Source organism: Mauremys mutica, chromosome 1 (assembly GCF_020497125.1).
Source record: "Mauremys mutica isolate MM-2020 ecotype Southern chromosome 1, ASM2049712v1, whole genome shotgun sequence".
Classification (NCBI taxonomy): Eukaryota; Metazoa; Chordata; order Testudines; family Geoemydidae; genus Mauremys; species Mauremys mutica.
Genome location: NC_059072.1, coordinates 200,904,546 through 200,930,699, shown reverse-complemented (window position 1 = coordinate 200,930,699; position 26,154 = coordinate 200,904,546). Strand labels below are relative to the sequence as shown.

Genomic DNA, 26,154 nt, shown 5'->3' with positions numbered 1-26,154 from the left:
AATGATCACTCCATATCTGACCACTGAGAGGAAACTTGCACATCTTCATGAGCCTGAGAGCTTAAATTCATAACTCTGATAGACACCAAAAATGATTTGTGGCTCATTACAACAATCTACGGCTGTAGACGTGTTAACTGCCCACTTCACCTTGAATGGTCTCTTGCAACATGTGTTTACTCCTTATCTGTTCCATCTTGTATTTAGCTGTGGCACTCTGAAGCTAGGTCTGCACTGGGCGGGGGGAGGGTTGACCTAAGATACACAACTTCAGCTACGCAAATAGTGTAGCTGAAGTCAGCGTATCTTAAGTCAATTTACCTGGCCGTGAGGATGGTGGCGAGTTGACCACTGCTGCTCCCCCGTCAATTCCGCTTCTGCCTCTCACCGCAGTGGAGTTCCAGAGTCGATGGCAGAGCGATCGGGGATCTATTTTTATCGCGTCTACACTAGATGCGATAAATTGATCCCCGATAGATCGATACTACCCGCCGATCCAGCGAGTAGTGTAGACATACCCTGAGTCCCTTTTCCCAGACCTCAAGAAGAGCTCTGTGTAAGCTCAAAAGCTCGTCTCTTTCACCAACAGAAGTTTGTCCAATAAAAGATATTACCTTAACCACTTTGTCTCTAGTTTTGCTGACACTACAAGTTCCTTTCTTACATGAGCAGTAAATGAGAGGATGTCAGATATATAGCAGAGTTGAGGGAGTATAGGGAAGGAACTGCAGTAAGAATACACTTTGTTATAAAAATTATTTATTATTTTTTGTAATCATCAGTTCATCCTACTCGATCCATCTTTCTTCAAACTGTTCAATTTTGAATCTAAAACAGTCACCAAATCATTCAATTTCTCTTAAATCTTTTCATTCTTGTTGACCTCATTTCTGTAGTGGGTATTTGCTTTTACAACCATCGTTCTCATTTATTGATGGTGGTGCATATTTTTAAGTGCTTATTTGTACTTGTATTTGTATTCTGGGATCTTCAGACATGTTCAACATTGGTCTAACTTGGCTCCCATTGAAGTCTTGGTAGAACTCTCAATAAGGTCAATTGGAGCAGAGTTAGGCCAGTGCAAATGCATTTGAAAATCCCTCCCTAAAAATGCAGTAAATACTCCACTTCCTCACCAGCTGACTCTGCAGCACTGCCAAACCCCTGCAGTGCACAGAGGAGAGGTGATCATCATTTATCCAAGGAGAACCTTGTAGTATTAAGGCTGGTGAACAAGTACGTCTTTCTGACTGTTCCATAGGAATATGGGGAAATATCAAGTAGACTTGTGTGTAAGCAAAGGTGTTTAATAGGCAACCTAATCAAATTATTTTATTTAACATAATATATTTACTTTAGCAGGCAGAAGAGAGAGCACAAAGTAGACAGCTGGATATATACGTGTTGATTGTTCCTTCTCACTTAGGAACCATTCCTATAGAGTGCTGAATACTCTCAACTTCAACTGAAATCAATGTTGAGTGAGGTTGCTCAGCAACTCACAAGACCGGGCCGTTCAACTCTCTCAGACTTATCAGTCTTGTCTTTCCTTAGTCTTTCTTTTGTCATTAAGGACCATATTCTGATCCTTGATTTAAAGCCTCAGGCAATGAGAGGTTCCAAGCTTCTGTAGGGGCCTTGCGGGGGATCGGGGGAAATGGAATCAAGCCTAGGATGTGCTGTGCAATCAACTAACTGCAGTTTCCAGGCTGCAGCACATAAACTGTCTATGGACCTACCACATAGGGTGGTTAGCCAATGGATCGATGTAGTTTGTGGACCTACTGGCATTGCCTCTGTCCTGTTCTGCATCCTCCCCCAAATGCCTTCTGCACTGCTGTTGAGAGAGCTGCCCTGGAGCGAAGTCCAGTGGTGTGTGCCAGGGAGTTCCACCAAGTCCCGTAACATGACATCTCCACAGTCCACTTCCTCTCTCCACCTCCATGCAGCGGAACACCTGTGGTTCTTCTGCTTTCCAGGCCCTGTCACTTACTCCCAGAGCGGGGCTAGGAGTGGGGAGTTGTGCCCCTGAGAACCGGAATTTAAAAGCAAAAATTGTCAAATATTCCTACACCACGCTGTGTTATTCAAAACAATCTGCTGTAAATGCAGAGCTTTTCTGGAGTCCTGGTTAGTAAGAAGTTTTCTTAGATATGGGATTTAACAGAATGGTAGGCACTCAGGGTGAAGGCAAAGCTTCGTGTCTGCACAATGTCATTGCTTATCAGTGAGCAGCCATGTTTTTCACGTTGTGGTTAATTTCCAGAAGTAAAAATGCTTTTATGCTGCAGTCAGAGCTCAACTTGTCTTCTGGTATTAGACGTTGTAGTTGTTTCCTTCATGTAGACACACACAGAAGCACTGGTGATTCAGATTCTTGCCTTTTGCCTATCAGCCACGATGGGCAAAATGAAGAAGCAGTTGAGTTTTACCAAATGTTAAAAGGTGTTTCATGGGGACCAGGCTTTTCACATGTTGGTTGTGCAATGGCCTCTTCCAGAGGAGTTCGACTCCTATGTCCTAAGAGAGCGAGAATGGTATATAGAGGAGGCTGCGTACTTCTATCTGTGAAGTAACTGAGAAAGATTTGTCTGTCCTACAGCACACTCTGTCGATATCTGGAACAATATTAGCCTGCATATCACAGAAAGAGCAACTTGTTTGTTCTCCTTAGCCCTGAACAGGTGAGGAGCAGTATGTACAAACGGAGGAGGGGAGATATGTGAGGGAAGTTAAACCAGCCAGTGATGGAAAGTGCTCCCATTTCTTTGTACAGTGTCAAACTTTTCATCCAAAGTATAATAGTTTGAGGCAAAGAACTAACCTGACCAGCTTTCTAAGACTGACTGATCAGGAACTGTAAGCCTACGGTGTAACCTTAGCACAAACTGGCAGAAAAGTTTAGGCTGTAACATTGACTTAATTACTAAGAATCTGCCTGCCTTTCCTGCCTACCCACTGCATTATGGGCTGGTCTTGGTTACCTGCTCTACCTATCTTCACAATCTAGCCGCGAACAGTTTTGGTTGACCACATCACTTCCCTGTTGAAAGTTAATACTGTTTGACTCGTTCTATGCTGCTTAACACCAAGCCAAAGAAAACAAGCTTAAAGAATAACTTGCTTGTATGCAGTTTGGAAACTATTCAGAGGCCCTGCTTTCAAAATACTGTACAGTAGCTTACTATATCTCTCTGCAGCTGCAAAGAAAATGAAGGAAATAAAAGTGGTGCAAAAATATAAAATAAAGACTAGGCAGAAGCACAAGAAATTTATGAGCTCTCAATGAGCTGGAATACTGCTTGGGCACTACATAGTATTACTACAGTGGAGGGACTGTTAAGTCAAAGAAGAAAAGTCAGGTATTCTGAACTATTGCACAGCAAAACAATTGTGAGTTAAATTGCTTTCCATGTACTCAGTGAATGCAAAGATTTTTTTTTTGTTGTTGTTCGAGGCAAACAAATAGTGTAGCTAATTTTTTCAGGGGAGAAGGAATATGTTTTAATGTGTTGTCCAAGTTTGAACTGTAAACATCTAAGGGGCGGAAAATTATCTTTTCCTGTTGTAATTCCCCGTAACATGACTTAGACTCGGAGTATGAGCAATGGTTATTATAGCAATGCAGGCATAATCCCGTAGTGTAGACGCAGTCAACGCTGACAGAAGGCTTTTTCTGTAGGGGAAGGAATGCTACCTTCCCAAACAACAGTAGCTAGGTTGATGGAGGGACTCTTCCATCGACACAGCTGCGCCTACACTTGGGGTTAGGTGGGAGTGGGAATTTTTCCTTAACTAACTTTAAGTTTAGGCCAGGTCTTAGATTGTTGTCTTTCCAGTTGAGGCAAGGTAGGATCAGGAAGTATATACTGCCTAGAGTAATTAACTTTCCCAAAGGTAATTAACCTTTGGCAAGCCCTAAAATATACTGATTAAATCATTTAACCAAAAAGGGATAACAGTATGAAACTAATGTCTCTCAATATGAAACTAATGTCTCTTTAGATTTTTACTTTGGACAGCGCTATCATTTTATACTTTTGTTTTGTTTCCACACCTGTTCATTTATTCATGTTGCCAGCAATTGTGTCTTAGTCCCTGGAGTGTAGATGTGGCCTATCATTGCATAGCTAAGGTGCTGTAGTTCTGCTGGTATAACCCTGTAGTGTAGACACAGCCTACAGCAATGGAAGTGGTTTTTCTGTCAGTGTAGGAATGCTGCCGGCCTGAGTGACAGTAGCATTCTTCCATCAACCTCACTATGTTACCACTGGGGGTACGCTGGCATAGCTATTGTGCTCAGGAGTGTGCATTGTTCACACCTCTGAGTGCAGTAGCCATGTTGACCTAACTTTTAAGTGTAAACCAGGCCTTACCCCATGTCTGGAGTATATTTTTAAGGCAGTTTTTGTGAGGAAAAATGCAAACGATAAAGAAATAAAGGAGGCTTTTGGCAGTGTGTTGCTCGTGTTCTAACCTTGGCAGGGATTAGCTCTTTTTAAAAAGTACATATGTTGTAGTTAAAAAAAGTAAGATGAGGGTATAATTTTGCAAACTAATGTAACTTCCATGAACTGATTCTTCTTTAAAACATTCCATATGCTCTGTTGCATTATTGTTACTTCAGTGAGCTGGCCTATTTCCACATATGAACCTTGTGTTGCTCCCAACGGTGATGCACGAGCGTGAGTACCAACCTCAGGGCAGACGGTTAAAAACCAGGGCACAAACCCCAAATTGTTGGTGAGTTCTCAACTTAGATATCACCAACCAACTACATCAAGTGCAAAACTTCAAGCACTTTAACAGCCTTAACATGGAGTTCCAGACTGTCCTCTCCGATACTCCGGTCTGTCTTGCCACCCAGGAGAGCGTATCTCTGTGATAGATGGCCCCGCGTAACATGAATCACAGCAATGTTCAGGGTACTCCTAATCCCAAAGGACCAGTCACTTACCCCAGGTCAATTGCGCTTTAGGTCTCACACCAGAGACAATGCTTGTAGCCAATCCTCCAGTAAACTATATGAAGACTTATTAAATAGCAAAAGGAAATTAGAGAGGTTTTTACAAGTTTAAAGCACGCACACATAGTCACACAAATGAGTTACTGTCTTAGGTTTCAAAAGGTAATATAGGTTTCTATAATCAGCAAGCTCTATTCGTCCTTTAGGGCTAACCCAGGCTAAGCAGCTGGAGATCTCTTGCTTATGCCTAGAAATACCTTGCCTCTCCCTCCCCTTAGAATCCAACTACCTTTGGTTTGGGGGTTTTATTCTCCTCCTGTTATATGCAAACTCAGTTGATGGGAGAAGTCCACTTACATGACTCATGGGGAGAAGAGCAGAATAGTCTTTAGTCCTTTTGTTGATGGTGTCTCAATCCACATGTAGGGAGGGTAAGATGCAGCTATAGCCTGTTTGGTATCGATGGGTCTCCTTTTGGGGGAGTGGCTTAACAATTTCTATAGAAAAGCAGCTTTTTACACCAGTTAGTGTCCCTCTCCTGAATGGCAATTCACACAGTCACAGAGGCTCACCATACAACTGCTCAAATATTACATTACCAAATGGAGCACAGATATTACAAGTCAGATTAATGCACGCAGCAACTCACAAGCATTCAGTAAAGTCTAAATACTAAACACTTTCTTATAATTCCGATACCTATTTTATCAATATTAACTCACAAGTGAGCCAGTCAGATTCCAGCTCTGTATCTGTCATTGTCCCGTTGAGACATGAGGACCTTAGCATGAACTGGCACCTGGCCTGCCAGCATCCATATCCATATATGTCACCATTCAGTAGAAACATTGGTGGAGGAATGGGAAGCAAAACAAATTCCCTTTCTGTTAAGGTTTAGGTAGGATATATTCTAGCTACCAGTTAGTACTGTACAGCAAGGGCTCTCAACCGTTTTCTTGCTGAGGCCACCCTCAACATGCTATTAAAACACCAGAGCCCAGCAGGGGCTGTGGGCCGGGGACCCTTGGGCATAGGCATAGTTTTACTTCTATTTGGGGGGCAAGGGCTCGAGCCAGCTCTGCACGGTGGGATCCAGGGAGGGAGCACCACCTCCACCTCCCGACTCATTCAGGAGGCCACCCAGCCTGTCTGGGCTGTGGGGGGACGCAACCAAAAAATGTAACTCCAAGTGGGGACTCAGTTCAAAAAGTTTGAAAACCGCTCAGAGTGCAGGGAGAGGGGTAGCTAGGGCCTGTGTGCGTGCAGCGGGGTAGCTCAGAGTGCAGGGAGAGGGGTAGCTAGGGCCTGTGTGCGTGCAGCGGGGTAGCTCAGAGTGCAGGGAGAGGGGTAGCTAGGGCCTGTGTGCGTGCAGCGGGGTAGCTCAGAGTGCAGGGAGAGGGGTAGCTAGGCAGGGCCGGCTCCAGGCACCAGCATGCCAAGCTGGTGCTTGGGGCGGCATTCTGCAAGGGGCGGCAGTCCCTGTTATTTTGCCCCCAGGCAGTGCGTCGAATTGCTGCCGCAGAGGGCGGGGGCAGTCCGTGTGCCCTTAGGGCGGCAGGCGCGTTTCCGCAGTGAGGGCAATTCGGCCGCAGCTTCTATGTTTAGCTGTCCGGGGCGGCTTCAGCTAAACATAGAAGCTGCCGCCGAATTGCCGCTTCCGCGGAAACGCGCCTGCCGCCCTAAGGGCACAGGGACTGCCGCACACACACCCCCCACCCGTGGGGGCAATTCGGCGCGCTGCTTGGGGCGGCGAAAACTGTAGAGCCGGCCCTGTAGCTAGGGCCTGTGTGCGTGCAGCGGGGTAGCTCAGGGTGCAGGGAGACGGGTAGCTAGGGCCTGTGTGCGTGCAGTGGGGTAGCTTAGGGTGCAGGGAGGGGGTAGCTAGGGGCTGTGTATGGGTGGGGGGTGGGACTCCCAGTGCGGCTTCCAGCTTTGGAGGTGGGTGCTGGGGCTTCTGGCTTCAGCCCCCTGCTGCTCTTGGCTTGTGAGGGGGAAGTTTTCCAGCTTCAGCCCTGCCCTGTTCCCAGCTTCAGGGGCTTGGGGGGGAGGGTGCCGGCCTTAGCCCCGCGCCACTCCCGGCTTGAGTGGAGTCGCCAGCTTCAACCCTGCGCTGTTCCCAGCATTGGGGGGAGGGGTGCCGCCTTCAACCCTGTGCCACTCCTGGCTTCAGCGCTGGGGCTCGGGGCACTGGGTTTCAACTGCAAGGCTTCACAGCCCCCCTGAAAGGGTTCATGGACCCCCACCGGGCCACGGACCCCTGGTTGAGAACCACTGCTGTACAGTTCTCGTCAACCCAACATGTACTTTTTTTTAACAGAATAGGTTTAAACCTTAAACAGGAGGATGGGAAAAAACAAACCATGGAAAACTAATTTAACACATGTACAAGTTGGATTATCAGGGTGGAGAAATAGAAATGCCCAGACAAGTTCAGGAGCTGCCAGAAAGGCAGCTAAGGTTGTGAAGTCTGAGTCCCATAGTAGAGAGGGATCATAGTGGGAATGTCTAATATCTATAAATGCTTGCAGATACCCACAAAAATAAACTGTCCTCCCAAAAGGACACCAAATGGGTGAGGTTGGCTGTGAATGGCCAAAGAAGATGCATCTAGGAATGATGTCACAGTATCAGTTAGTTTGTATTTGGCTTTACTCTGTGGTGACATCACTAGACATTCCACTTTAGATGACCATCTGGATGCTAGTTAGTGCTCAGGGGAATGTCACACATACATAATATCCAGCCTATGCATGCACTTCCCAGCACTCACAGGTCTGTGGTCAGTTTGGATATGATGAATGACTGACATAACTGAATCTAGTCAGAATTATAGACACAATGCAAAGCTGCTTGGGGGACTTTGGAGGAGGGATAGCTCAGTGGTTTAAGCATTGCCCTACTAAGTCCAGGGTTGTGAGTTCAATCCTTGAGGGGGGCCATTTGGGGATTGGTCCTGCTTTGAGCAGGGGGTTGGACTAGATAATCTCTTGAGGTCCCTTCCAACCCTAATAATCTATGATTCTATGAAAACTGTATCTACCTTGATATTACTACCATCTGGAAGGTGGGCATTAGGGATGTATAGTACTTTAAAAAAAACACAACCATTATTGCTGCCATGTGCTAAATTGAATGCATGATTCCCTCCTCCACCCATTTTTTTCTCACTGTAACAATAATTGGAACTGAGATATAAAACTGAAGGATATTCCCATCTATCTTCTGTAAACCATTGTCATATTGTTTACTCATAAATTGGCTTGGAAGGATTAGCCTTTTAATGGTCAATGTCAGTAAATGTCGATTTCACCATATGCACACAAACTGATGGAGAAACAATTCCACTGAGGATCACTGAAATGTATACGTAGGCAAAGAAAGAAAAACGCTGCTTGAGAACTTACGAAGTTTGATTTAAGGATATTTACTTTGCATATTTTGACGTGATGTTGACAATTTGTGTTGTAATGGTTATTAAGCTTTAACTTTTTGAATTTCAGTGTCTACTGTCATAAAATAATTTTTGTCTGACCCTCCCCCTCCCAATGTACCACAATGGTGAAAATTTTAATTGATAAAAATTGCAAAATGTGCTTAAAAATAAACATTGATATTGTCCATCGGAATTATTTAAAAAATAAAAATTGAATTCTGCCAAGGCTACTCTTAAAGTAATATGCAGTCTCAAAGAGGAGTTAATGTAGCTTGAGGTTTTGGACTGGAAGACTAAACATATTTATATTTTATATCTTCTTATCTTCTCTTCTTTTTCACCTGATTCTGTAAATACAAATATGAAACAAGTTTAAAGAAATAAATAATAAAGTAAGTTTAAAGGAGGATAATTCTGGAGTTTATTTCTTTTCGCGCACCTCAAGAGGCAGCTAGAAGTGCTGACATTGGATCCCTATGGCCAGCCACAATAGTAAACACTAAATGAGTAAACATTTACAATTAACATGCAGTGTGCAGAAAAATGGGGGCTGCCAAGATAGTCTCAAAATCCAGTGTTTCAGCCAGATGGACCCAGCCCAAGCAGAATGCTCTACAGTCTCTGAAAGCCTATAAAAGTGCATTTTCCCCCCCATTCAGAGGAAAATGACTTTCATGTTGTATTTCAGTAAAAATATCAGCAAAGTTAGTGCTTCTGTGCAAAGAAGATGATATTTAAAAGGGATATAAAAAATGTGATTCAACCAGATTGGATGCCCTGTTCATTCTAAATAAAGTCCTAAATATTGCATTAATAGCATGAGCTTGCAGTCCAGGAAAAAACCTGCCACCCCCTTCTTCCCTTTCTGTGTTCGGAGGACACTTGACACAACAGAGCAGAGGGAGTTTTGAGAAGGAATGGAGGGTTGGGCCCCAGTGTCAAGTATAATCTAACATTTGGCACTACAAGCGCTGAGCCCAATTCTCCTCTTTCTTACATGAGTTTTCCACCTCACTGATTTCAGTGGAGTTACTTCTGATTTACACAAGCTGGAGTGAGACGAGAATCAGATTCTCAGGGCCAAATCCTAAACTGTTATAAAGCACTGCAGCTCCATTAAAATCAATGGAACTGCACCAATTGATAGCAGCTGAGGATCTGGCCCACAAGAAGACTGTTAAATTGACTAACCCATGTGAGGGGAAAACAAATCACTGCCACAAATTATTCTTTTATAACTACAGAACACCTAAACATTTTCATGTTCACCCTTAATATTATTACCTCTCTGTTATTTTCTCTCCGCCTCTCTGCTGTGACTGGTTCCCTTTGTTCCCTTTAACCTCAATACTGCCACTATTTTCATGGGCTATAAAGTGTGAGAGGACTGCTTTGTGAATGAATTCCTGTTCCATCATTCTCCACCCTCGCACAGAGAGGAAGAACGGTTTTGTGATTAAGCACTAAATTTGGAGTCAGGAGTCTGCCACTCACTCTGTGACCATGGGCAAGTCAATTCTTCTTTCTGTTACTCAATTCCCCCATCTATAAAATGGGGATAATAATAAATCTGAGGATAATATGAGGATACAATTACCAATGTGAAGTTAAATTTCTTATACTGCTGCCTGCCATGGTCATCTAGTAGAAAAAGGCTGAGTAGCTCAGCTGATTAAAAAACAACCACCACCACCCACTTTTGCAGTAAGCGGCACTTACCTGAAATGACGTTTCCAGTGATACCTCAGTAGCTCCTGTCACAAAGCTGCCACACAAAACAAATGACAGTTTCCTCAGGACAGAGCCAGTGGGATCCCGTAATTCTCCTAAATAACATTTACATCAATGGAATTTTAAAAGTCCCAGTTTGAATCCTCCCCTTCTAATCCCTTGCTCTTGCCACAGAGATTCCTGCTGCCAGGCTTTCACACTGAGCTGCACTGCTAACTTAGGGCACATCTACACTACAGTGGCACAGCTTTGTGTTATTGCACATTGACGGAAAGGGTTTTTCTGTCAATGTTGTTAATCCACCTCTCAGAGAGGCCAATGGAAGAATTCTTCTGTCAACCTAGCCACGTCTACAGAGGTGGTTAGGTTGATCATAGAATATCAGGGTTGGAAGGGACCTCAGGAGGGCATCTAGTCCAACCCCCTGCTCAAAGCAGGACCAATCCCCAGACAGATTTTTATCCCAAATGGCCCCACTCAAGGATTGAACTCACAACCCTGGGTGTAGCAGGCCAATGCTCAAACCACTGAGATATCCCTCTCCATATATTGCACAGGGCACACAATTTTTTCACAGCCCGGAGTGATGTAGCTAGGTCAATCTAATTTTTAAGTGTAGACCTGGCCTTAGAGAGAGGATTTTGTGAATGGGTTTAAAGAGCCCTAGGTATTGGAGTAGGGGCACTCTCACAGTGCTTAAAGTAAATTGAAACAGGAAGGGGAGCTCTCATCTCACCAGCTTTTATCCAGCCCTCATCCCACTGACTTCAGTGGGGTTACTCAAGTGATCACCAGGTATCTAGGGGTTGTACAGACAAGCTCTTAGGGGTAAAACATTACACAGAGCACTAAATTAAAAGCATAAACTGATTGATTTGAATTTCAGATTGAGAATAATGTATATTACGGCAATAGACTCTGAATCCTGGCCCAGGGCCTTCAATCTAGCAGGCTCATGTTTAATATAATCAGAATGTACGAGACATTTTTATATATGTACACAGCTTGCGTGACTCAGTGTGTTTGCATTCAAGTCAAGGGCCATAAGCTAAGGACTTGAATCAGAATCCAGATTTGCATTGCTGACAAATGAAAGAAAGTTGTGTTTGAACTACTAAAGTGTTGGATGAAAGTCTTTCTTTTTTTTCCCCTTGAAGCCTTCTTAATGATAAAATCACGACTTTATACTGTGTCTTTTTAATTTCTTTTTCCCTGGGATAATTTATAGTGCAGTGTGGAATCTGAGAAAGTGCAAGCTGTGCCAAAGGGTCTGGTAGGAGGAAGAAAACTGAGCCAGTGAGATTTGGAACCATAATGCGAGTTACAGAATTTAATTTTAGAATTGCAGCTACTGGGAACTGCTTTTAAATGTACATTTCCCCTCTAGAATGAAAAAAAACCTGCCTATGTCTTGATTAAAGTGTTGTTAGAGCTGTGTGAAAGAATGTATTGTACAGTAGGGGACAGACAGAACTTTTCAGAGAGCACTTTCTGTTCATTTGGTGATATGTCTCGGGTGCAACATTGGTAGCTATATGTTTATATTTTAAACACTGTCTGGCAAATAGGGTTGGTCACTCTCAAACTGGGCCACATTGAAACCAGTGACCTAGAATCTTTCATTTCTATTCAACAACATGGTGTCAGGCTCTAATGATGAGATACTTTGAAAGTGAGCTTAATCATATAGAACTGGAAGCAAAGGGACAGAAATGGGATGGAAAGTGGTGACAATGTGTAAACTTTTAGGCAATTAGTGAACTCCTCTCCACCCCCAGGAAGCGGGAAAGAGATGAAGCAATGTTGTCCTTTCATGGTGCTCTTGTGCATCTGAATAGGGCTTTCATCCCCTGAACCAATAGACCTTGGAAGTTCTGTGCTGGATCTATGCCATCCCCCTGCTTTCTCCAAAGGCTGTCTCCCAAGCACACATACTCCAAACATCACCCTCCCATCACCACCAGCCCAACAAAGTTTTACCAGGAGGCTGGAGCAGGGCTCACCAGGGCTTCCCTCATGGCCACTGGCCCTGAAACGCCCATGGGATGGTGGCTGAGTTCACTGTGCACTGGCTTACATCACTTAAGATAGCAATGAATACATCAGAATTATCTAGCAAGACGATGTTCTTCAGGGCACAGCAGGGGAGGGGACAGTCCAACCCTTAATGTTTTGGAAACTCCCGATATTAGTAAAAGACACTTTGTTTCCCCATAATTTCCATTCGTTAAACACTGTTTCTTGTATTCCTTTCCTGTTTATTTGTAAAGAGCAGTTCCTAAAGCATCCTAGAGCATTATTTGTTTAGGGTTGGAGTTTTATTTCTGTAGTGTCATATACTTGTCTAATTGCAGTGAATTATGACAATCTGGGTTTGAATGCTTGAGGAGCTACTGCGGTACAGGTTTAGGTCAGAGAAGCTGAAAGTATGTATTTTAAAGGCCCTCGCCACACCAAATGCTCCTTTTTTATACACAATAATAGGGATAATAGGGCGCTGTGACTTGTAGCAGATTTTTTTTGTGAATAGTCCATACTTCATAGGAGTTACACCGCTTTGTGATATAATTACTGTGCATGACTTGATTGTGTCTCCTGTTAATACAGAGCAAATAGTCTTTGCTGAATTTCAGATGGCCACTAGCCAGTTAGATACAGTGCCAATGGATCAAGGGGAAAAAAAGGGCATATGTCAGTGAGATTTTCTGATCTTTTTCCCCCCCTCCCACACTAGGACATCGTCAGAAACTAGATGAGCAGACAAAGCCCGGGAGCTTGTCCTTTTCAGAGCGTCTGAGTGAACTGGAGCAGTTGCGTCGCACAGCCATGAGGGTCAGCCCACATCACCCAGCCCCCACACCTAACCCACGAGCTTCCTTGAGCCACACCACTTTTAATCCTCAGCCTCAGAGTCAGATTCAGGGTAAGTACCTGAAACCCTCCCCTACAGTGAAGGAACCGCTGTTGGTCATCAGACTCTTAACACAGTCTGCAGTACTAGATGGCCCTTCAGGATGCTTTCCCCCCTGCCACAATGTTGTTTCCAGGAGATGCATGGAAGACAGCACAGTAACTATGATGGTAGGGTGGCCTACATGAAAAGCAGTTTTTTGGGACCAGAGGGAGAACTCTGTGTAGCTCGAAAGCTTGTTCCTCTCACCAACAGAAGTTGATCCATGAAAGATATTACCTGCCCCATCTTGTCTCTCTAATGGCAATGCCATTTCCAAAGGTCACTTGTGAAGTTTTGATTAAACACAGTGGGAGGAAGATGGGGGTGAGAAAGGCACATAGAACAGATTTTCTTCACTTACCTTACAAAGCTGTGGGCTTTTTTCTAACAAGTGACCATATTTTTTGTAAAGTCTAGCACCTTTTGAACATGCATCTACTGTAGCAACTTTCACTTGGTCAGTAGAGTTCATTGTGTTATCCTCAGATGTCTTGGGACTGTAATTCTTCAAGCCTTCTTAGAAAAAAAATCTGTATTCTTGGATCTTTTTGTATATGTAGCTGTATTCCCTGATGAATATTTAGTCACATATGCATATGTGATGGAGACACACTGTCAACAGTTTGCAGTGGTTTTCCTAAGAAACCATTCACACACAAAAGCTCTCAGAGCCCATTGTTTAGCAGAGAAGACCAATCTAGAACTAAGTATTTGCACTGCTAGAAAGAGCAAACGTGTGATAAAAGGATATTCTATAGCTTTTATTTGAATTAAAACCTCTTACTTTGCATTCATTAAATCAGGTGAAATTCAGTGGGCATTGAATCAGATAACTATCCTGATAACTACTGTATATTTTACTACATTGTCAAAAATGCAGATGCATAATTAAACACATCTAAAATTAAGGTAAATGACCATATTTATCTTAGCAAATGCTGTTGCTTGATGGAATTGAACTTCATCCTTTGAGTCAGAATGAAATAGATTTGATTAAGCTTCTCCCCTGGTGTTCTGGATAGAACTAGTTATAGTGGTTTTGAATCAATAGTTTTTCTTTAGTGTTCTATTTTTTAAAATCAGGGTTAGTGTGCAGCACTCTTTGCACTACTTATAGAAAAGTGTATTACTTCCATAACTAAAGTGTTCGTTATGTATCCTTATCTTCTCGGGCCTGATCGTGGGGCCATTGAAGTCACTTGCAAACCTCCCATTGACTTCAGTGCGTACGGGGTCTGGGTCTGGCCACTACTGAGAAGTAAGTGTGTTGTTGAATTAAGTCAACATGCTATCGTGAATTGCACTGCAAAAAATAGTATGCAGAAAAGTTCAAGGACCACACAGGTCCTTCCTGGAGCTGCTCCAATTTACACCAGCAGAGGATCTGGTCTTACTTCTCTCACGGCTTTTGGCAGTCACCCTTGCTTAGAATCTGATTTGGAGAACAAAGTAAGTTTGATTTCTTCTGCCTTCAGATATATGCCTTTAAAAGAAAATGAATGTATTATTATGGCTACATGGGTGGAGGTATTAGTAGCAGACTTGCATTCTTCAACTACTTTGGAACACTATATGCGGAGCAGAGTATCAGGTTTAACACCAAGTATTCCTCTTTTCTTGTTCTGTTTTAAAACTCTTCAGTAGTACAACTTCAGAGCAATATAAGTCTTTCACACTCCTCTAGGGATTCAGCTGCTACTTCCGAAAATGTATTTAGTATATTGCTTTGCTTCTTAAAATATAATTTTGATACATTTAGCCTGTGAATTTATAGGAATAGGTCAGAAAATGATAGCAATTGAACTGCTAATGTTTCCTCATTGATATTCTCATGCTAAATCACCAGTTTAGTTGTTTTTTAACCCCTCCATGAAAATTGCATATTAGCCTGACCACAATTTGAACAGCTTGGTGAGACTTGTAGCCACTAACAGTAAAATAAGACTAAGGCTAAAGCCTCTTTCAGTCAAAATTTAGGGCTATTTATGCAAAGACCCCTTTTTATTTACACCCATTTTGAGGCCATGCTATCCCAACAGTGTAAAGAGGCTTCAATGTAAATGAGAATCAGAGCTTTGATGTATTTCTCAAAATCTGAAGAATGTCTGATTTCCAGACTGAGCTCCGATGTTACATTTAAGGAGCCAGGGTTTTGAGGGTGGTTTTTTTTTAATAACATCATTAAATTGCAAAATATAGCCCAACAGAAATGAAATACCTCTGACATTTTCCATATTATTACTCTGCTGATGTGTAAATATTTGCAGCCTCAGATACTTTATGTAACCACCTATTGAATGAAGAGAGCATTAGGCTTTTTATAGACAGGAGGCAAGAAAAAGGTATAGTGCAGGCTTTTAATTGGTGGTGTTAAACTTTGCTTTAACTCACCCCAGTATGAATCACAGGCTACTCCTCTGTTCATCAGAATCTGACTTTTTTTTAAAAAACAACTAACTCAAAATAGACATCTTGGGCTAGTTCATAGATTTAAAGGGGCAGGTTGCCATGCCACTAAACCACTGTTTATTTGTTGAGGTTTTCATCTATAAAGGGCTTGAGGTTAATTTTAACTTCCTATTTTACCAGGTCTTGAATTTGAACATAAAGCTGCTTGTGTCATGGATACAAGTCCATGCAAGTTAGGAGATCATAAATTGCTATAATCGAGTTTTATGCTTCTTTCATATCACAAGAAGGGAGAAAGTACACCTGTTCATTTGAAAGATCTAACCATACCAGTTCACCGACAAAAGCTGGTGGGGGGGAGAAGAGCGGTTACCACATCACACATGTTTCAAGTTGAAAGATTACTTTGTGCTAGTACCAAGCCTATAATGTTAACGACCTGACCTAACATCCCAAAAACAAGGAAATTCAGTTAAGGATGAAAATCCAGATAACTATTCAGCCCTAACTCACCCCCTTTTTGTGCGGAGAAAAGAAAGAAACTAAAAACAGGCAGAGCAGTGTGAGCTGGGCCCAGATTGTTGCTTTTGAAAGGTTAGGTAAGGCTTTTTACCATGATTTAAGTATATACTTTTGTGATTGAGTTTCCTGTGGTATCATTCTGGACTAGTGAGTAAATATATAACTAGGAAGTTTGCTATTCATAATGTTGACTGGAGTAGGTGGATACATAATTAGAAAGTTTTAAAAATATGGATTATATGGTTCCATTACAATTTGTCAACGAAAATATTTTTAAATTTGTAGATCATTGACCCAAGAATCTGCTCCTGTGGGGCCATTAGAGTTGAGCCAATGCACAGTAACTACCATAAGCCATTTTAAGGGGTAAAATATATTTACATATATTTCCAAGGAAAGAACTTCATAGTTTTGGTTAATTTAAATTAGCCAAAACAGTGTTTCTAACTCACAATTTATTAATCACCCATAAATTTGAAAAATAAATAAGAGAGAGCTATTTTTCCTGTTAGAAAAAGCAAATAATCATCTTCAACAACACACTTCTGGTTCTTTTTACACCTTGATAGCCTTAAAAAATCAGAGCTTTTTAAAAAAAACTGTAACCTAATATGTTAAGTTTCATCTGGCACTATATTTTTATGGCCAACTTTAAAGACCCTGGAAACAAGAATTCATAATAAAAATGTTGACAGACTTTTAACCAATGCTGGAGTTTATAAACAAAACAAAGACTTTTATTTATTTATTTGCTTATTTTATTAATGTAAAGATCTACTCTTTGGATGAGTAAGGAACATTAAAACTTAGATTTTCTTGTTACCACCCAGCCTTTTGTCTTCTCCCAGGTGCAGTATGCTTTGTTTAAGAGACATTTCAAGGTCCATACTCTCATAATCTTGTTCCACTGAAAATAGCCCTGTTATCAGGGTTCCCATGTACTAAAGAAACACTGTAGTGGAATCAAGAGCTATGTGTAAGCACAAGGAATTTAAATGGCTTTGCTCCTATTACAACTGTATCCTGTCCCAATTTTTTTCCTCACTTTTAAATCAGCTTGATAGGTCAGAGGCTAATAGTTTGCAGTGTTGTTGTAGCCATGTTGATCCCACCTTGTTTCTCTAATAGGTTAACAGTGTTAGAAGTGTTCATAGGGTAGGGTTTCAGAATGGTCCAGCAGTCAGTGACATTTGCTGCTGAGAACGTCTTTGGCTTAAGTGTAAAATGTAATTTTTAAGGCACTTTAGAGAGTTCGAATTGACTGATATCTTACTGCAGACAGACAGGCAGACACTCAAGACCAGGACAGTGAATTGTTTTTTCACTGTATAATATATAAAAATACTTTTATTTTTCTAAATAAGTTCTCTCTGGGTGACTCGGTAGCTCCCTCTTTTTCGATTAATGTATTTTCCTTTAATTGTGGGTGCTTATAATGAGTGTATAGCTTATTAATGGAATATCATGGGTTTTTGTATTAATCTGAGTAGTTTATTATGATTATTTATACCCCATAGGTCATGTAATTGCATACTTTGTACTTCTACCACTAAAGCTATATAAAAAAAGTCAAATATGATATCTCATACCTTAACATTACTGATTACATGTCTGCACTATATTTTCAAACAATTTTTGTTTGTACATTTATGCTGGTTTCTTTGCATCTGTGATTGTGATAATTATATAATCTAAAAAAAGAAATGGATAATGAGGGGTGTGGATCAAATTCAGACTTCCTTAGGCAATGGCTGGAAGAACAGGTGTACACATTTGCTGTCAGAGCAGCACTACTGTGTGCCTGCATTCCTACACCAATGTCTTCCCATACCTACACCTGTACAGTATTCTAAGCAGCAATATTCAAAGGCACTTGATACAGATTATTCCTGTTAGGAGCATGACAAATCTGCTTTGGTGGAAGGAAAACATAGTTGCCATTGCCACTGGGTCAAAGGATGTTTGAACACCAAGGTATGGACCTTTGCCCCACTCCTAACCCCAGAACGTTCTGCCATCATTCCTGTTGCAGATGGTTTGCAGAGCATCCTCTCCACAGCTTTGGAGAGGATTCAAGAGAGGGCTGGAAAACTTTTGTCCCATGCACCCTGTCTTCCTTACGGACTCATGATTGTGTGTGTAGTGTGCGCACATACCTGTGTATGCCTGGCAGCCAGAATCCAACTCTATAGGTTTTCCTGAATAGGGCAAAAAGATTTCTTCAGGCCTAAGAGGAATGATCTCTTCACTTATCTTTTAAATATGTTAGTGAACGTCAGACAGAGAAATCTGTTTTTTCCAAGAGTACAATGTGTTTCTTTGACTCACATTTAAGTGCTGATCAGTTAAATTGATATAAATCATCTCAGCAGTTTGTCTTTTAAAAATGAACAGTGGTGTTCTACAAGAGAACCAAATCCTCGATATCAAATTTATTTATTGTGTCACAAAACAGCTCTTGTAAGACATGATAAGCATACTACCACTGTAGCTATATTAGCGTTCTGCTAGAGGGACATCCTGGCCTCTTCTGGGAGCAGCGCTGGACCAAGGCAGGCAGGGAACCTGCCTTAGCCCTGCTGTGCCACCAATCAGGAGCTGCCTGAGGTAAGCACATCCCATTCAGAGCCCACACACCTCACCTCCTCCTATACTTCTGCCCCAGCCCTGAGCCCTCTCCTGCATCCAAACTCCCTCTCAGAGAAAGGGGAAGGGGTGGGGCAGAAGGCGGGGCAAGGGTGTTTGGGTTTGTGTGATTAGACACTGCATCGCCTCAACTCCGACGACATAAAACCACATCAATGAGAGGCCTGGGGCTTATTATGTCAGCATAGCAGGGGAGCTACATCGGCAGGAGGAGCATTTTAATGTGTACACCTCCACTACAAAACTGTGTAGTGTAGACAAGGCCTAAAAAGTCTCGCTCTGTCAGACGGATCACTACTTTGCTGCTACTGACCAATAATCTCACCCTATGTTTTCATTCAGTCAAACAATGACAAATTGCAGTCCTCTTTATGGGCATGAAACTGCTTGGGGATTCCCTGGACTATGCTTTGTAAATCTCCAGGATGAGAGAAAATCTCTGTGAACTCCTCAGACATTTCTTATTTCCACTTAGATTGCCAAATATTCTGGAGCTCCTTTAAATCTTATTTCAGATACAGGTTCAATCAGCTATCTAACACCAGAGCTGCTGGAATAAACCAAAGCCAGCTAAGAGTTTTTGATGCCAGAAGAGTAAATCTCTCACTTTGCCTGTTAAGGGGAAAACGTCATTTCAAACTAGTGCGTTTTCTTCACAGATGTCCAATGTGTTCTGCCTATCATCATTTTAATGTGCTTCATGCAGTTCCACTCTTTCCCTCTAAATCAGAGGTTCCCAAACTTTTCTTATTGCATACCCCCCTTCAGGTCTACCAACTGCCCATGTACCCCCTTCCAGATGTACCAGCTGCTCACGTACTCCTATCCTTCTCATCACATACTTTGTGTGTTCTTCTTAACACTACCTGTCTTTCACGCCTGTCCATATTTCACTGTTACATACAGATATAGTTACAGTACGACATATACAACTGAAAAAAAGAGAACCCTGAGTAAGTTCTGAGCTCAGTTAGACTGGATAGTTGCTGGGCAACTGAACCCACGCTGTACAGTGATTGGAGGCGAGGGCTCTGCACCTCAGGGTCTCAGTGTGTCTGTGTTCTCATTGGTACATCTTGAAGTACATTAACTACCGTATTTTATATAACAAATTCCCACAGAGTTTTAAAGCTTCATCTGAGTAGCCTATTATGAAAGTGCAATAAATAAAATAATAAATAAAATCTACCTTTACACAATTTCTCCTGCGTACCTGCCAGAGATGGCTTGCATACTCTTGGGGTACACATCCCATGGTTTGGGAACTGCTGCTCTACAGCATAGACTTATCCCTCCTCCATCTTCTCTCACCTGGGGAAGAGAAGAGCAATGAAACAAGCTCTTCATCACCCGGCAGGGCTCCAGAGAGTATGTCCAGCCCCATGGCAGAAGCCTTTCTCAGGAATATATTCTGTCCCCTTATTTTCAATTCCAAAAAAAGTTCTGTGCTGGACTTGAAGTGATTCAGCTATTTAGTCAACTGCAGACTCTGATGGAGAGAGGTAGGCCCATCATAGTGTGGGTTAAGCCAGGCAATTTCCTGGTGTTTGTAGGTTTAAAGGATATTTGTCTTCATATTCCAATGGCTCTGAAATTCCAAAGATTCAAAGGTACTATAGGCGAGGCAATAATGGCTTCTCAGTCCCCTAGCAAGGTCTTCTGCTACCCAAGCTCTCTTTTATCTATTCCATTCCCAGTGTTCGCAGGAAGGTCCTAGCAGAAAGAGCAAATCTGACTGGAGGAATGATAGTCTTGGGTTAAAGGCAGAAAGCTGGGAGTCAGGAGACCTGGATTTTGTTTCCAGGTCTGCAACAGAATTCCTGTGTGTCTTTGAGCAAGTCATTTAAGGGCCAGATTTTAAAAGATATTTAGGCACTTAAAGATGCAGATAGTAGCCTAGTGGGAATTCGATACCTAAGCATTTTTGAAAATCCCAGTAGGCACCTATTTGCATCGTTAGGTGTCTAAATAGCTTTAAAAATCTGGCCCTTAAGACCTGGCCACAAAATTTTCTGTCTGGTCTGTCCCAGGACAAGGTGGAGCTAAGCATAATGTCAGCTTGGTGGAGGCTTTTTACAGAAATCCAATTTTCAGGTAGGAACAAATGTCCTTGTTTCAGTCTTTAATTAGCATTGCAAATCTTTTTTGTAGTTTTTAGGCTTACTGAGCCAAACTGTTCTCATTTGCATCAGCACAAAACTAGAGTCACAAGGAGTTCTCCTGGACTTACAGTGCAGTTGAGAGCAGAATCTTGCCTGGGATATTGCACTGGTTCACGCTCTCCCTAGTTGTTGTTGCCTTCAGTTTTCAACAGAGAAGAGTTGAAATAATTTAGATTAATTTCATGCTTTCTTAACACCATTACACTTTTACCACAATGCCAAAATAATTTCTGGCTTGATCCTTCAAGATTCTGAGCTCTTAGAGGTTCTGATTTCCCTCCCTCCCTGTTGCCTTCTGTGGGAGTTAAGAGTGCTCAGTACCTTGCAGGATTGAGCCCTTAATGCAATTATTTAAGTCATGCTATTATTTATTTGAGTTTCATATTTGCCATTCAGATCAACTGTGCCACTGAGCAATTAGTATTCTTCCACTAGACAACCTGATTCTGGAGCTCTAGCACTGCTCCTTCCCCCACTACTCTCACCTTTCACATTAACACAGTGAACTGGCTGACAGTGAAAATACCTTCCTGCCTAACAAGCAGGTGCACTGACTATCCTGGACTTCAGACACTCACAAGCTGTTGCCTATTTGATCACATTTTCACATTCAAGTCCTACACCCACTAGTTTTTGGATTATTCTTTAATGGCCTTTGAAGCATGTTCTTGGCCTTTGAATAGCCCAATTGTGATGAAGATTAAAAGTGCTGATTGCAAAACTCTGGTAAATAAAATCTCTTAGTCTTTTACTGACAAACCCAGTTTCTTTCCATAGAATTTACTCCTTTAATCCCTTCTTGGCAGAACACTTCATGTTTGATACCAGAGCTCAAATTACCTCGCATGGTAAATAAAATAAACAAAAAATAAAAAAAGAGCTCCTGATCCTAAAAAATAAAACCAGCTGAAACTAGCTTATTATTCATCTGATGGCACTCATGTGCCAGAAGATACCAATTTGATTCTGCAACTGATTTTTTTTCCAGGTTGTACTGTGTAGATATTCTCCACATTGCCGAAATGCTCAGCAGCTGTCCCATGGAAATCACAAACGTCTCTAAATGTTATAATTACATTAAAATAAAGATAAAATTATGAGAATATTGTTTTAATTGTAAGTTTTAAATTTTTTGACTGTAAATGAGTCCAGCAGAAGTCAGATATTTCCCATGATGACTTTACCCTGAGTGAAATTCACCCCTCTCTATATACAGACAAGACTAGCCCAGGGGTAAAGTCAACCCACCTAAACCACAGGTAGCTCATGAGGCTACAATTCCTATTAGCTGGAGTAGCAACCACAGTCTTCACATCCACGGTGTGTGAGATCCACACCGCTAAATCCACATAGTCACGGATCCAATGACCCCTCCCAAGTTCACCCCCACAACTCCACCGCCAGACAAGACTCTTTGAGCTGGCATGACTGCCCCCCAAGCCATATGTGACAAAACAGGGTGCAATCCAGACTAAGGAGTAGTGGTATCACCCCTGCCCTCTAACCCGGGGTGCCCTTTACAATGCTTTGTGGCTGTAGCCTCCAGCCTGGACTGCTCACAAGCAGCCTCCAGCATGCAAGTCACTCCCAGCTATGTCTGTGTGTGTGCTGCAGCCAGCCAGACACACCTTGGCTCTTACCAGCCTTGGTTATACTGCAGGGTGACCCCAACACACCTCCAGTACTAGGTTTTCCCCCAGACATTTATGCCCTGTGCTGCCTAGGCCTGTCCTGGACAATACAAGCTTATATAAAGTCCGTTATTGCTTTAATAGAAATAATATGCACAGAATTTGCCACTGCAAATGGAGTTTCCCAGACACTTCGGTTTAAACATGCTAGATTAGATAAAGCAATAAAACAAATTTATTAACTACAAAGAGAGAGATTTTAAGTGAGTACAAGTAATGAGGCACAAAAGTCAGAAATGGTTATAAGAAAAATATACTGAACTATGTTAAACTCAAAACAAAGTTTTCTCACCACATGCTCTCAGCAGGCTTACTGACCAAACTTCTTAGGTCAGGACCCTTCCCCCAGTCCAGAGCTACTGCCTTCGTTCTTCAGGTGCTGTGAAGGCAATGGGCAGAGAGATGGGGAGTGCTGTGGGGGTGTTTGTCCTTCCTTTTTATAGAGTCAGTTCCCCTCTTTAAAAACATTTCCAGCTGACATTTAGGAGACAAAGAGTGTATAGGGAAGCATGTTCCCTGCTGCTTTTTCTTCACTTGTCTGAGCGCCCTTTATTTCCCTTCCTGCTTAATGACTCTGTTTAGTGCTGAAATGCAAATTAAGCAGAGCACACATTCCTTTGCTCGAGACAGACCTGTTTGCCAGCCTCAGTTTGGAACATGTATTAAGAACATGATTATGTGGAATCTTATAACTTCATATATGACATTGCCACACACATTTTATCAGGACAATAATGACCAGCAAATTCTGAATTTCCAAATGATGCCTCAAAAGGCATATTTTATACAAAGATTCAATAGAGTGCAGGGTATGGACACGGGTTACATGCTAAATCCACATAGTCACGGATCCAATGACCCTTCCCAGGTTCACCCCCACAACTCTGCCTTCACACAAGACTATTTGAGCTGGCATGACTGCCCCCCAATCCATAGCACACAGAAAGTGCAGCATCCTCCTTTTCATCCATGAGCTCTATCCTACACACACTAGGGTTTAAATAGCCTGGAGGAGCTTGTGTTGGCCCTCTGCATGATGGTGAATTTCAGATCTGCAATGTGCAAATATAATGAATCTGTTGATACAGAGATTCTTGCCGTGAAACAATCTGGACTGCTCATTCTACTTTCCTGTTGCAAATAGGAGTTCCACTGTCTCCGCTTTCTTTAAGGGTGGGGATTATGCACTAGATTTTTTCTCTTAAAATAAAATATAAAGTGCACATTTCCCTTGTCATATTAGCAGGAGTGGCCTTTACAAGAGGCTGTGTGGACAGAGTTGCTGTAATGGTCATGAGGGGCTTACAGAACTCTCTCCATGAATAGCATAACAAATACACATTGAGCACTTAGCATAGCTATAAATAGGCACACCACTGCAGCCACCCAAATCATTGGAGTCTGCCTGTCTTTAGAGGCTCCCTATGCATCCCATACATGTGGTGCATAAGGAAAACGGGGCTTGATTACATACAAAACAAAATGTGATTGGATAAATCATGAAAAACAGTAAATTGTATGAAGAAGAGCATATTATATGCCCAACAAGATTATTGTCACAATATGACCATTCTTTCTCCATTAACACATCTCAAATATAAGAATTGATGTAGTGGGAAACGTACTCATAGACATTGTGTGAAATCTACACTAGCAAAGAAAGTTGACATTTCTAACAAGTGCTTTCTTTCTGTCTCTGTTTCAGAGATTTCTTAATTTTTATCGATCAGCTGAGATTTTCACTAGTGAGTAGTGATTTGGGTTGGCTCCATTTTTGGATGACCATCCTGAGACACCTTAAAGGGACCTGGTTTTCAGAAACTGCAGATCACCCACCTTCTGAAAAATAAGACACTTCAAGATTTTCAGATGAGCATCCAGCAATGGAAATGGATCACCACTCACTTTTGAAAATTTAGGCCACAGTAATTTAAATTGTTTGCTCTTTTAAACAATCATAATAATGAAAACTTTTAGAGGTGACTTGGTCAATTATAGATTCTCTTAATTTCTTGAAGACCAAAAATAAGATCTAACTTAATGTCATTTGATCTTTGTTTTATTCACTTCTAAATGTTCAGTATTCAGAGAAGTTGTTATAAGCTCCCCTTTTCTTTAGTATATTGTTTTGTCAAGCAGAATTGTAGAAATAGCAACACTTTGACAGAAGTGATTATTTATTTGTGTAATATGGTTTAAAGCTAGGCTAACATACCATTTAAGTTGATTTCAGTTGTCCCTCTGAGTTACCCAGGAGCTCCATGTACAAAGGTATTGAAATGCAGTATATTTTATTTTAAACATCCTGATTACAAAATATGCCCAATGACTGCACACATATATGCATGTGAGTAATTTTACTCATAGGAACAGTCTGTTTGACATCAATGAGACTATACACATATGCAAATTTACAAGCAACAATATTAGCATATTTGGGCCCTATATTACTTAGTTTATGAACAACAATATCACCTAGAAATGCCTGCAGGTGCTATATACATTATAAAGGTGAAAACTTTATTAATGAGCATAAAGAAGGTAGTCAGGTAAAGACTGCAAATCAGGACTTGCAAACTATATTTGCCTGGCTTGCATATAAACATGCGTTGATTATTAGCATGTTGGCATTTCCCCCCCCCCCCGCAAATACTTCTGTAAACTCACTTTCAGCTTCTTTATTATTTTAAGTGCATACCTCACTGCTTGTGCCAGACTATCATGTTGATTCCACTCGGGAGACTCTACCCTTCAAAGGCCACTCGCAGCTGTGGCTCAAACTGTCCAGCCAAAAGCATAAAACCAAACAGGTGTGTGTGACAGGAAAATGGCCACAGCTCCACAGCTGTGAGTGCCTTGGTCTATTATTGGAGAGGATACGAATCGGCTCTGAACTGGGGGAGCAGCAGCCAGCCTGTTGACTTTCACTCTGCAAGGGAAAGCGAGCACTGGCAATAAGTATTACAGAAGTAGAGGAATCGCAAAGAGAGCCGTGCATGCCTTAGTTAGCTGCCCTGGGATAGAAGAGTCATTCAGAGGGGTTGTTGTAGCCACTAAGAAATCAGGACTTCAGAGCCCAATCCTGGCCTCTGAGGGGCGCACAGAGCCCCGGCCGCCGTATCAGCGAGCAGTCACTAGAAGGTAAGGGCTGCGGAGCCTGGGGCAGCCAAAAATGGCCGTAGAGATCTAGAGCTGCTGTTGCTGTTCCAAACAGCAGCCATTAGTGAGTCAGAGTTTCAAACACTGGAAACAGCCACTGAAGGGTGCAGAGAGGCAGGACTGGCACATGTGACATGACAGTAGATAAAGACCAGTCTGTTACTAGCACTTCTGTGTGTCACACCTTTATCACATGGTGTCAGAAATAAATGGAATCTTTTCACTAAAAATAGAGCAAACGAAGCCGCCTGAATCTGGAAAAGAACCTGGCGGAGGTGGCCACGGGGTTCCATCATTTTCCAGAAAGCAAGTAGTACAGCAGAGAACGCTGAGTGAAATTTTCTATCCTGCCCATGTGATTGGGGCCAGGAATCAAAGCTGAGTCTCTCATCAGCACTCCTGTATATCACACCTTTATTACAGCTCTGCCTTCTTGGCATCTCCAAAACCAGCTGGAGGAATAATTCTTTGGGCAGGTTTAT

The 26,154-nt window shown here is 42.0% G+C and overlaps 1 protein-coding gene across 1 annotated transcript in view; it reads left to right on the top strand.

Moving 5' to 3' along the window:
• The window catches only part of RUNX1 (RUNX family transcription factor 1), a 213,031-nt gene that overhangs the window by 162,779 nt on the left and 24,098 nt on the right, over positions 1-26,154 (top strand). The window contains exon 7 of the mRNA XM_045002420.1: positions 12,865-13,053. Within this exon, the coding sequence (XP_044858355.1) occupies positions 12,865-13,053 (189 nt within the window). The remainder of the gene's footprint in view (positions 1-12,864; positions 13,054-26,154) is intronic.